This window comes from Olea europaea, unplaced genomic scaffold (genome assembly GCF_002742605.1).
Source record: "Olea europaea var. sylvestris unplaced genomic scaffold, O_europaea_v1 scaffold1967, whole genome shotgun sequence".
Taxonomy (NCBI): Eukaryota; Viridiplantae; Streptophyta; class Magnoliopsida; order Lamiales; family Oleaceae; genus Olea; species Olea europaea.
In genome coordinates, this window is record NW_019237521.1 from 101751 (window position 1) to 114799 (window position 13049).

General features: G+C 34.6%; 1 protein-coding gene across 1 annotated transcript; it reads right to left on the reverse strand.

Moving 5' to 3' along the window:
• Positions 1-3014: 3014 nt before the first annotated feature.
• LOC111379300 lies at positions 3015-7228 on the reverse strand. Its single transcript, XM_023002660.1, has 5 exons — positions 6767-7228; positions 6585-6649; positions 5223-5337; positions 4809-4932; positions 3015-3325 (listed from the first exon to the last, which is right to left on the reverse strand). The coding sequence occupies exons 1-5, from the start codon at positions 7111-7113 to the stop codon at positions 3221-3223; spliced, it is 756 nt and encodes a 251-aa protein (XP_022858428.1). The 5' UTR covers positions 7114-7228; the 3' UTR covers positions 3015-3220.
• Between the last annotated feature and the right edge of the window lie 5821 nt (positions 7229-13049).

Here is a 13049-nt window from a genome sequence, read left to right on the forward strand (position 1 = left end):
TGAAGCGGGGCCTTAGTTATTTACAGATTCTGTTAAGGGTTGTTAGCTATTTTTGTTAAAGTTAGTTACGGGAAACGCTATAAATAAATGAGCGGGGGGGAAATGGGTAGAATACATCTAGTGAGAAAAGAGTGGTCATCCGTGTGGTGCATTTCTCATTTTCTGTATTACTTTCAGTTATAAAATTCATCAGTTCTTTCATCTATTCCTATCATATAGTTCCTTAAGTAAAGAGCAAAAGTAAAATAGTATACCAGAAAAATGCTATCCCAAATTTTTGGCCAGTCTGGTCACTTCCCATTTAATCTTTAACTTATACTTTTAGTTTGTGAGGTGGTATTGACTGAAACATTTGATACCACGAGACAAACTAAAATAAAAATCAAGGTTTAGGTAGAAAAGGAACCAATTTAATTAGAAATAAACTTTAGTTTCTTTTTGTTGTTATTATCTACCATTGCCTCTTTAGCAGTTGACATTGAACTAATTGATGGAACACATAAAAATATTCACTTCAAGACTGATTTTTCCGGGCTCAACGGAAAATTAAGCAATGCTTGCTTATACTAAAGGAACTGCAATATTTAAATTTTCTGAACGGTTATACATATTTGAAGATAATTTATTTCTATAATATATGCTCAATACTTGAATAATGCCTTACATTTTGCGCCTTTCACTCAAGCCTCAAGAAGCCTGGGACTTTTGGTCCACTTCGTAAATAGAACCACCATGAGAGAATCGAAAAGGGTCATTAAAGTATCAAGCCATTCTAGATTAAGAGCATTTATTTTTTACATAAATAGAGAATACTGATAGATCCCCAACTCACATAATAAACTAACAAGAGCAATAAAGGAATTAACCAAGGGAAAGAAGGCACGTGCAGCAAGGGTACCATTATCATTCTGTTAGGAGTATTGAGAGGGAAAAATCACTTATAAATAGGGGGATGGGGCTATGGGAATGCAGGCAAAATTTTGGTGGTCAATTGGGAGAGTAATGGACCTCTCGAACGTCCATATATCCTTGTCATTTTCTGTTATCTTTTGCATTATGAATCTGTTCCTCTTATAGCAGATTCAGTAATGGAATTTCAGAATTCTGTTTCAGCCATTAATTACTTTTAAGTTAGCTTGGCGAAGTGAGATCATTTCAGGTTCCTATCAAATTGGTATTAGAGGGGTCGATTCTCAGACTAAGGGAAACTATTTTCAGCAACAGAGAATCAAAAGAGAGTTTGAGCTTGATTAGGAGTAACTCGGAGAAGATGGTGATGCAACAGCAAGAAGGTCGAGCCGTTGATTTAGGGTTGGATTCATATGGCCGACTCAACACACAGATATTCTATAGGGATAATTTAGATTCGTGGCTGTTTGAGGCAGAACAATGCATAAACATGAATCGAAACTTACCGGAGAGGGAGAAGGTAGAAGCCGCAGTCGCTTACTTCCTTGGAGAGGCTTGGGCATGGTTTCAAGAGATAGATTATTGATGTCCGATACAAACCTGGGAAAAATTGAAGGCATTGCTGTTGGATCGATTCCACGTTAAACAGACCTCCGATGGTAAGATTTCATCCTGGAAGCAGTATGATGGGTTGAACTGGAAGAGAGAGAACGGAAAGCCAGAGAAAGAACTGCCGGCACCAGAAGAGGAACGTGAACGGAAGGGGAGTGGATGGGTTGCTACTTCACTAGAAGCCCCCCACGCATCTGAATTGCCACCTCAATCTAATGAGATCTGGGTAAATATAGGCAGTCGGGATCGACATGAGGTAACCACCGAAGACTGGAGATCAATCAAATCCTACCATCACCATCGTCGGAGGAGAAGAAGGAATCGGAGCAGGTCGTGGAATGGATCTCTGTGAATTGGCCGAATCAGGAGGAGCAATGGAAAAATAATGGACTTCTTAGAGTTGGACTGTGACAGGAAATTGGGCCATATTCAACCTCAGGGATTGGGCCTTATTAGGGAGCAAACCCAAGGGTGGAGAACATCACTGAGTTCATGAAACATGCCCAACGCTTCCCTTCAAATCAAATGGCCCATAAGCAGACTCCAGGCCATTTCATTCCTTCGCAAAGATCTTATACGATATCACTTTCACCAAACTTCCTCCATAATGGTACACAAGCGACTGGGGCGACTGGTTCCAGACCGACTGGTTCCAGGCCATTTCATTCCTTCGCAAAGATCTTATACGATATCACTTTCACCAAACTTCCTCCATAATGGTACACAAGCGACTGGGGCGACTGGTTCCAGACCGCTGGCCATCGAAAAAGCCAATAACCCAGATTTCAAAAGGGAACTGAAGTTGGATTGCAGTCTACAGAACTCGTGGGTCATATTAGAAGTCACGAAGTGGTGGTGGTTATTGGCAATTTGTTGAGTGATTGTTTGGAGAGGGAAATAATTAGCCCCCATCAAATTTCACTCATGATATTAGACGAGACAAGAAAATTAGCCTGGAATAACAGGGATAATGAGTTTGACGAAAAAAATGGCAACAAAGGGGGAGGAATTTTAACGCCAACAATGGTGGGAAGTATGGTGAGACGTTGAGATTGTTAATTAATTCGATAGTTGTAAAAGAAAATGGGGTCGTAGAGCTGATTGGTAGTGGTACCATCCACCATTGTATTTCAATTGGACGGTTTCAATTTTGGGAAAACGGGTGAGGGGGTGCGACCGGATATGGGGTTTTCATGGACAGTATGCTAGTAATTAATAGGTCCGCCATATTTTGCAAGATAAAATAACCTCTCTACTCAGATCATGACTGACGTGGTAAAGGTTACAGTTTGGAGGCACGAGATTTTTTTAATTGGTCCGAATTTTCACCTTGAGGATAAGGTGAATTTCGGGGGGCGAGTAATAGATCCCCAACTCACGTAATAAACTAACAAGATAAATAAAGCAATTAACCAAGGGAAAGAAGGCAGGTGCAGCAAGGGTACAGTTATCATTCAAAAATCACTTATAAATAGGGGGATGGGGCTATGGGAATGCAGGCAGAATTTTGGTGGTCAATTGGGAGAGTAATGGACCTCTCGAAGATCCATATATCCTTGTCATTTTCTGTTGTCTTTTGCATTATGAATCTGCTCCTCTTATAGCAGATTTGTTCCTTTTGTAATCAAGTTTCAGTAATGGAATTTCAGAATTCTGTTTCAGCCATTAATTACTTTTAAGTTTGCTTGGCGAAGTGAGATCATTTCAGGTTCCTATCAAATACCTCTCGCAAAGCATGATAGGCCTCCTCGTACATCTTCAGAGCTTCAAGCCAATCTCTGCGAAACTCTGCATATACAGCAACCTAGAAGTTGATAGGTTCAGAATCAGACTTACAAGTGAAGAGAGTTAATAATGAAAGTAGAAAATGGATGACAAAATATTCCTTCCAATACTTCGATAATGTAAAAGAACTGAACAACCAACAAATTTCATTCACAGGCAACATTTTTCAAGAATTGAATAACCACTCAAAGATTGTGAAATACAATGATCCATCTTAATTATACCTATTAAAGTAATAACACCTTTATAGTTGTCTATATAGCAGAGGTTTTTTTTTCCCCCCCAAGAGGCAATCCAAAAAGTTCAAGGCATGGCCGTAGCATTGCAAATGATTCAGATCAAAACAAATTAGTTTAGAAAACCAGTCAAATTGCTTACAGGACCCCAGAATCATGATGCTGTCCAATTTTTAGACCAAACTTTTATTTCATTAGGTATGTTTGCAGAATCAATTGGTTGAGCTTTATAAGCATTCAGCCCAATCACCAATGTTCCAGGAGTTCAACTAATCTACTTCAACAAGTGAGACAAAAGTTGTTAGATGATAGATTTAATCAAGAAACAATTCCCTCTCTGCATTAGTAAAATAAAAATTGACAAATGCAGCCAAATAAAAAGGTGGGCATTTCTTTCTTTTTTGTTATAAGGAAGTCAAGGGAAAAGGATAGAAGAATCCTTTTGAAATATTTGTTATTTCATTATACAAAATAAAAATAATAAAAATAAATAAATAAATTGTGATTTTTACAACCTCCCTTGGTTAGTCAACAAAATATAGCTCAATCCATTTGATGATGATATTCTTTTCTTTTCTTTTCTTTTCTTTTCTTTTCTTTTTATATATATAAATATATATTGTTGGAATGGGGGATATATACTTTAGTTGCTACTATTTCAATTATTTGATGCTCATTCAGAATGGATCACATTCCATGTACTCTTTCCTCCTTACTTCAGTTGAATCCTCTAAGCTAGGAATTGGCATCCATAGCTCTATATGTGGAACTATATTCTCATACATGATCTGATTCAAAAAATTTATCATTTATTTATTTCTCAAAAAAACATAAAAATTTACAATACAGAATTAAATAAGTTACCTACTCACAATTTATCAGATTTCAGATTCCATGCCCCAAAAAAACCCATTGTTGAAACTCGGACGTAGTAATTGATTTTACATATCTCCTGGGAGAAACCAATTGACAAGTAATGATGCAACTACTTAATACAAAAGGATTGTCAGTTTAGTTTATTTTTAATCTAAATTTTTCACTTGGACATAATAAATTGTAAAGAACACAGAAACACAACACAGGCAGTGGCATTCCAAAGTGTGTATCGCAGAACACCAATCTACTAATTTTGAAAAGATCAAACCAGTGAATGTATCGTTATGCATTCAACAAAAATTTCACATCAAATTGTCTTAGTTAACTCATAAATGCAACCTGAAGGCAAGCAATATGAAGAACTACATCCCAATGAAAGATAGCCCTTACTTTGAAACAGTAACGTATATGTAACTCTATTGAGCCAACGTTTTTTCTTTCAAGACATGCTTTAACTCTTCGCCCTTCATCTCTGTAATATGCATTTGCAAGCTCAGCACATGCAGTTCCTAGCCTGCAACAGGGTAGCTACGTAGTATTCATATGTTTTAACTTTAAAAACAAGGAGTTCACAATAAAACATTAAAAGAAAGGAGGATTATATTTCCATAACAGTATAAATAACAATTTATAGAGAGATTTAACCATATTTACTAAAACAGGATAAAGGGAAACAAACTGATACCTTTTTACTGTATAATTTTTAATTACCCTCCATTTCTTCCAAGAAAACAGAGCCATTATTGCAATATATAAAAAGTCAAAGCAAGAAAATCTAATAAGAACGTTATCAAAGTACTATACCTGTTAAGAGATTGTTTAAGCTCCAATGGATCATCTGGTACAAAGATGATAAGATTTTTCAAATCTACCTCTGCATGTTTCCTCAAGGATATCATGCGATCTTCATTAGTGTCATCTGAGCCAAAAAGTTTGGTTAAGTGACCTACTGCAAAGTCATAATGACCTACTACATTGTCACAATATAGATCTCATGTACTAAAGAAAGATAGAGAAGGAAAAGAAAAAAGAAGAAAGAAACCAACTCAAGCACACGGTGAGTGAAGGGCGAAAGAGGGAAATTTTTTTCATATAGATGTTGATGACATGATTGTGCGCATATAACTATCCTGGATTTTTTTTCCCCCAGTGCAGGTAACATGGTAGCGCACATGTTGGAAAAATGAAAACATATCCATCAGCCCCCATTTTGAAAGAGCATTTATCGAAAATTAAATATGAAAATGCCAAATATAGAGAATTTACCTTTGGTGCTCTGTCAGAGTGAAATTTGACATGCATGAATTGATGAAAACAGATTTGTTTCCTATTTATGATGCACGTGCATAATTCATAAATGAAGAAAAAAAATTATTCAAACCTTTAAAAGATAGTTTTTAGTCATTTTCTCAAAGCATGTCCCCTATCTTTCTACTCATCGATTTGTTATGATTTGATTTGATATCCTCATAACTGACTTCATTAAGTTCCACGCATGTATAACAAGTATGTAATATAAATCCCCTTCCTAATGACAAAACAAGCTACTATTAGAATGGTGAAATGTGAATAAAGAGGAAGAAATGCTCTACTTTAAATCCTGATCAACTTAGGTTATATTTCAAATCTTAGAGTTAGTTCAAATACACAAAAATATAACCCAAAAAAATCAAATTAAGAGCCTGTTTGGTTTGGATTAAAATTTGATTTTAATTCAAGTCAAAGTCAAACAATCAATATTAACCACATCTTTCATGGATCCCAAAACTTTTCAACCACATATTTCAAAACTTCTATCACAATGTACTAAAAAATCTAATTTTAATCCTCACCAATCACCCTCTAAAGAAGATCTTGACATACCTCTATAATTTTCAACTATCAATGTATATTATGTCATAATCATAAATCAAATCCAAGATTCAATACAACCATACATGAAAGCCACTTCAAAAGATTTGGCTCAATCAGATGAATACAACAAGCTAAACACAAAATTATGTAAAATTTGGTGTATGCCTCGGTAAAACAACTAGTCAAAGAATAACTTGATCACAGTCAGAGCTCATCAAACACCTCAAGTTCTAATGAACTTCAATATTCTATTTCACACATGTATGCACGACATGTGACCAGCACTAACTGAGAAAGGAAGTAAGAACCCACATTTGGAACCTGATTGTGTAACCACCACCACCAACAATTTGATGTTTCTCCCCAGTATTGTCGCCCTGCCAGAAAAGAATTTATATAAGCACAATCCATTACTATGTATATGTGTCAATATACACTAAATACAAACAATTGCAGTGATATATGTACTAAAAGAGAGTACAAGGGGCACGTACTTAATGTTTTCGAGATTGTTGCAGACCTGAAGCCACTGAGCGGGATCACCGGAGACATGATCGGAGCTAAAAAGAGCTGCAACAACAGCCGGAACCCGTGTCCGATGCTTTGAAAGCCAATCCCTTTTCACAATTCCACCGACGGGCTTGACAGAACCCGCAGCCGGATTCTCTTTCGCAGCCTTGGAAATCACTGAGATCTTGGAGAAATCGGGCAATGCAATTGTATTTATGGGAGGCTGCAGAGAGTGCAGGTTCCCTGTGATTAGTGCGTGGACATCTGGACAACCCACCAAACATGCTAAAGCTACTGGCGGTGTGCGAAGCTCCTCCGGGTATTCTTCCATTAAATTTTATTCAATCGATCTTTGGATGACTTTAGGGTTTTTGAAATTGGGGACTGAATCAGCGACTGAGTTGAGAGTGGTTACTTGATACAGTGAAATGAGTTGATAGACAGACTCGGTTGAGTTGACTCTGGTATTTAACCGCATTGTGTTTGATGTTTTCCTAGTCCAACGGTTCGATTAATGCCTAATCCTGATTGGTTGTACATAGGGATGTAGACGAGTCACCTTGAACATGCTTAATCTTGATTCGTTGTACTCAAAGATGTAAATGAGTCGGATTCACTAGCCGAATAGCTCAGACTTTTTTGAATCAAATCGAACTGAGCCAAAGTTCAATCAAAATATCGAAACTTGGCTAGAACTTCAAAGCTCAGACTTTATCAAGTTGAGTCGAATAGAGGCTATTCAATTTTTTTAATTGTCTGCAAAGCAAGTAGCTGCCTACCTGTTGCAGGCAGCTTACAAGCCTGTGAGACAGGCAATTTTGGCCTACCAAATGGGCCAACTTAGGCTCAGGTTGTCTTTCGAAAATGAGGCCCGACTCGAGCCACGATTCGAGCCGATTCAAACTTTTTACGGGGCATTCGAGTCAAGGAGTTCAATTGACATATCTAGTATTAAAATAAAAAATTGATTTGAAAAGTAATCATTTTTGTGACGAACTCTTTAGCCTTTCATTTTTTATTTTATTTTTGTGATAGAAGGGGATTATTGTTCTATCAAGCGTGGGATGCTACATGAAATCTTTTCATTTTATTTTGTTTTCATGTAGAGATAAAAATTTATTGAGGAAAGTGATAAATATATTTTATACACTCATCAAAGCCGTTAAATATGAATATATGGGAGTATTTTTAAGGAATTGTTACTTAATCTCATGTAAATAGTTTGTTTAAGTAAAACTCGATGTCGGAAGTGAGTTTGGAGGGAAAAAAATCGAGCTAAAAGGATGGAGTTTGTGCTTAATTCTAAGATAGGAGACCAATTGGACAAGAATTGGAAGATCAAGACTTGAACTGCAAATATAACGGACTTGGAATGATCAAAGAATAGAAGTCAGAGACCAAAATGCACAGGAAGCAAAAGACAAACCCTGGCATAGTGGGCCAATAGCCCATGTGAATACAAGGGCTTGTTTGGCACTAGCGGAGAAGAACTAAGGTATATCATGTGATCGCATGGTGATAAATACTGGGGAAAATGATGTTGTTTAAGTCTTGAAAAGTAATTTGGCATACGTTTTAACCTACTTTGATCATTCAAATTTGAGATTCTGTATGCTACAACGTGGAGAATAAGTCTAGGAAGATAAATGAGGCAAATCACATCAAGAAAGTGATATTAAAAGCTTGGAATTGAAGATTTATAACTAGAGATTGATCCTACTTCTTTCTCTTGCACTTGTATGTTCCGGGTGATGAACTTCCTTTTATTTTGTTGTAATTTCATCATAGAGGTATTGGATAAGTATTTTAGTGTTGCGATGAAGATAAAACCCATTGTTTTACTGTTTTAATTCAAAGACCCTTTTAGTTGATTTTGTGTTATTTATTGGTATTGCATGCTTATTGATCATTTGTTTGCTTGATCACCATTCACATAATATGTTTCTTATTTTGTTTTTCGGGAGTTCAGAAATAGGTTGCTTTTTTAGTTGAATTGTGTTATTTATTGGTATTGCATGCCTATTGATTATTTGAATGCTTCATCAACATTCAGACTATAGGTGGCTTATTTTGTTTCTCGGGAGGTCAAAATTCGGTCTAGAACATTGCAATCATCAACACAATGTTCAATAAACATTAAGAATAATATTTTATGACTTGTGCAATCAAATAGGTAATTGTGTAATTGAATACATTACTTCGCATATGAAATTGGGACAGAGATATTTTGGGTCATGCATAAGAATAGTCTAGCATACCTCGGGGACATAGAAATTAAATTATCGATTATCATTTATGCACAAATTATACTAGATAACATAGGTCGAGAATCGATACGAGAGAATAATAGATGAAGTAGAAATCTCTACACACTTTTCTCATCACAGTTTTCATGTATATTTAGATAATCATGAGGATAAATATTAGTAGTTACTACATACACACCATGAAAATCTCTTTTGTTCCATTATGTTCAAATTTGACATCAAATTAATATAATTCAACTTAAGTTCCTCATGGAACAATACTGTTACTTCTAAAATTATCACTTGTCAACGATCACGTACAATTGTGAGGAAGCACTAAAAAAGACCATATATCATCTCTTTGATCATTGGAGCTCTTTAGTCTCTACCTTCGGTCCTCGCTTATGGCTCCACATTTGTGTGCCTACTACCTTACTCATACATGGATACAAAATAGAGTGTGAGCATTGGTACAATTTGTTATCAGTGGAATTTGCGACTCTTTAGTTGTTGGGACTTGCTAAACAAATCTTTACCTTATATCATTACTTACTCAACTGTGACACTAATGTATAAGAAATTGTTAGCGAGAGCTTCATGTGAAAATAATCAGACAATTCATTTCATTCAAAACTACCTTTTTTAATCATATATTTCATGAGATTAACCAATTCGTACATTAAATTTACATTAAAGCCTAAGGTCGTAGTCCTTTCACCAAGCTAATTCGATGAGAGATTCCTAATAATATTATCGATATGACTTCTTCATTGAGATTCTTATTCACCTTTATTTGTTCAATGGTCATTGTGGCGTTGATGCTACATTATTCACTTGAAAGAAGATCATCAAGTTTATTCTCAGGATTCCTAATTCTCAGCTAGGGTAAAAAAGTGCTGTCAAGAATGCTTTTATGAAAGCTGATTTCGTGTTGGCAGTGCTATTGAGATTTGGATTCAAAAATACCACCATATATTGATAGGTGTACTTTTACACATTTATTTAATACCTAAATAAGCTTAAATATTGATCAAATAAGTGAATTTCTACTCACAATTATGTAATTATTGTTTTTGTATGTAAAAATCACCCATGGAAATATAACAAGGCAAAAAGAAGGAGAAAATAACCAAAATTGTGAACATGGGGACCAAAATGAACAAGTGTAGAAAGTTGGAGGACTTTGGATGTAAATTATTAAGGGCATGATTGATATAAAAATCAAAATTTAAGGACCAGACTGTACATGATCAAAGTTGAAGGCTTGTGTGCAATTATATGGAGGACTAAATTGGAACAAAGAAAATCAAAAAAGCCCGTACGCACATGAAGACATTTTGATTTACCAAGACTAAAAATGTCTCACACTGCACGTTTAGCGGGGCCATTTTTTTTTATTTTTTTTTACCAAATTTCAAAAGCTTTTTGGGCAATTTTCAAGACACGTTTTTAGGGCTTTTATAAGTCAATTTCAACCAATTTTTGGAATACCCTTTTCTCTATTCAAGCTTCTTCCTCTCTTTCATTTTTTTACTTTTCTTTTCTTTCTTTCTTCATATTTTTGTGGGAAATTAGAGCACAACAAAGGAGATTCAACTAAGAAGTTGGAGAAATTTTGGAAAAAATCAAGAACAAGGGCTTTATCATCTTCAAAAATCAATCAAAAACGTTCTATCTCCTCTTATATTTAATCCATTTTTCTCCAAATTTGTAATTAATATTATGAATACACTCCATTGTTACCATATTTATAATAGAACCATGCTATAGGAACAGATTCAAAAACATACTCAAAAACAGGTCCAACACGTGTCGATTCGGGATTGGAAAGTTTGAAAAATAAAAAAAAATAACACCCAATCATTCCATACCACAGCCGCCTGTTTTTGCATCCCTGTCCCTAAGCCTATTTAAGGGAGATCTTTAAAATTTGAAAGACTTTTTCTTGAATCTTTAATATTTGGTAGATTTTTTCTTGAAACTAATTTATTACGAAGACTTTGCACAAAAACTTTTTATTATAAAGAATTTGAATTCTTACTAGAAATAGTTTGTCTACAAAATTGGTATCTACGTAGAAAATATTTTAGTTGCCCTTTTCTAGAAGAAAATTTTCTTAGTTGTCATTTTCATACAAGATTTTAGTTGTATCTACGTAGAAGACTTTTTCTGGCAGAAGCTTATTGCAAAGACTTTCAAAACGTGTTTAAATTGGTAGTTTTTCTAAAAACTTTTCTTTTCTTACCTGTCCTTTTCTTACAAGACTTTCTTTTTCTAAAGTGTCATTTTCTTACAAAAAATTTTTTCTACACATATTTGTTGCTAGTCTTGCTCCCGAATAATATATATATATATATATTCTCAATAATGCAGAACAAGACAAATGTGCCGGCAGAAAAGAAGAAAAGATGAAAGATTCTCTCAAAGTAGCAATAAAAGTTTACTATTCAACTTTAGATTTTTTCTCTTTTATTGATAGAATTCTTAAACTTTTTTGTAAAGTTGGTGGAAATCTTGTAAAAGAAAGATTCCCAACTATAGACCTTTTGAATTTTTAGCAAAAGACGTAGAAACTTTTGAAATTTTTCTTGCCACTTGTTAGATTCTAGAATGGCCAGAAGTTTCTCGGTGAAACATGTGCCTTTCTCAATGATAGTTTAGACCTTTTTCTCCCAAGAATTTTTCTATTTAAGGAATGAATTACATTTGGTTTAGGCAGAAGTTTGCAACCTGTGTACTCTCTGCTATCTAAAAAACCTTTGAAACCTCTCCTCCAGAAAAATTCTCAATCCAAAAATTATTGTATAGCTGAAGTCCTTGTGAATATCTTAAGGTATTCTTGTACACTTATTTTCTTAAATTTATTTTAGAACTTTAGGGACTTCCCGAAAGGGAAATCTTTAGTTGTAAATATTTTAAAGATGAATTTATAAATCCCTGATTTATGTTTTATTTTTTTATGCTTATGTTTTTGAATGTTTATGTTTTTAAGTAAATATTTGTTATGTTTATCATTTCATCCTATGCATATAATAAAAGCATAACTTAATTTCTAGAAGTCATACTGTTTTTAGGTTAATCCTGAGTGACCCAGATAGGTGAAAACTTTTGGCCGGAGTGAGCCTTTTGATGTTTTCCAAAGATGTTGGGGAAATGGATAAATTAATCTAAGAATTTTATAGGGGAGTGTCACGGGTAACTTTATAGAAAGAAATCAGGTTCAAGTTTATATGTCATAGGTGGTGAAAAAAAAAAAGGGATTTATATATGATTCTGAAGAAAGATTTATAGAAAACTAAGGAGAGTACTGAGTAGGATTAAAGTTATTAAAAGTTAAAAGTTCAAACAAAACAGCCTATTAAAACAACATCTTATTAAAACAGCAGCCTATTAAAACAGCATACCCCCCCCCCCCCCCCCCCCACACACACACACACACACACGAGTGTGGATCTCACAAATGGAAAAGAAAATATTTGACTACTAAGGCTCAAGTTGGAGCCAATTTGAATTTTTTTCCATTTTGACAATTTTTTCCTAATTTAGATGGTGATTGAAAGTGACTTTGCGCGCGCGCACGCACACCGATCAAACAGTGGATAAGCTTAAATTGTTTTTGTAGCATTGATTGGAGGTATATTTGTGAATTGATTACACAATTTTACACTCGCTAATATTTTTAGCAAGCTATCTAATATGTTGATCATTATCATGTTTACTTGATTGATTCGTAAATAGTCTTACCCAGGACGAACAAGAACTTAAGTTTATGGGTATTTGCTAAGTATACTTTTTGAACAATTATTTAATATCTAAATAAGTTTAAATATTAATTAAATGAGCGAATTTTCACTCACAATTATATAATTATTGTTTTTATAAGTAAATATTATCCAAGGAAATAGAACAGGGCAAAAAGGATGAGAAAATAACAAAAATTGTCAAAAATAGTGATTTGGAGACCAAAATGAACAAGTATAGAAAGTTGGAAGACTTTGCATACAAATTTATCAAGGGAATG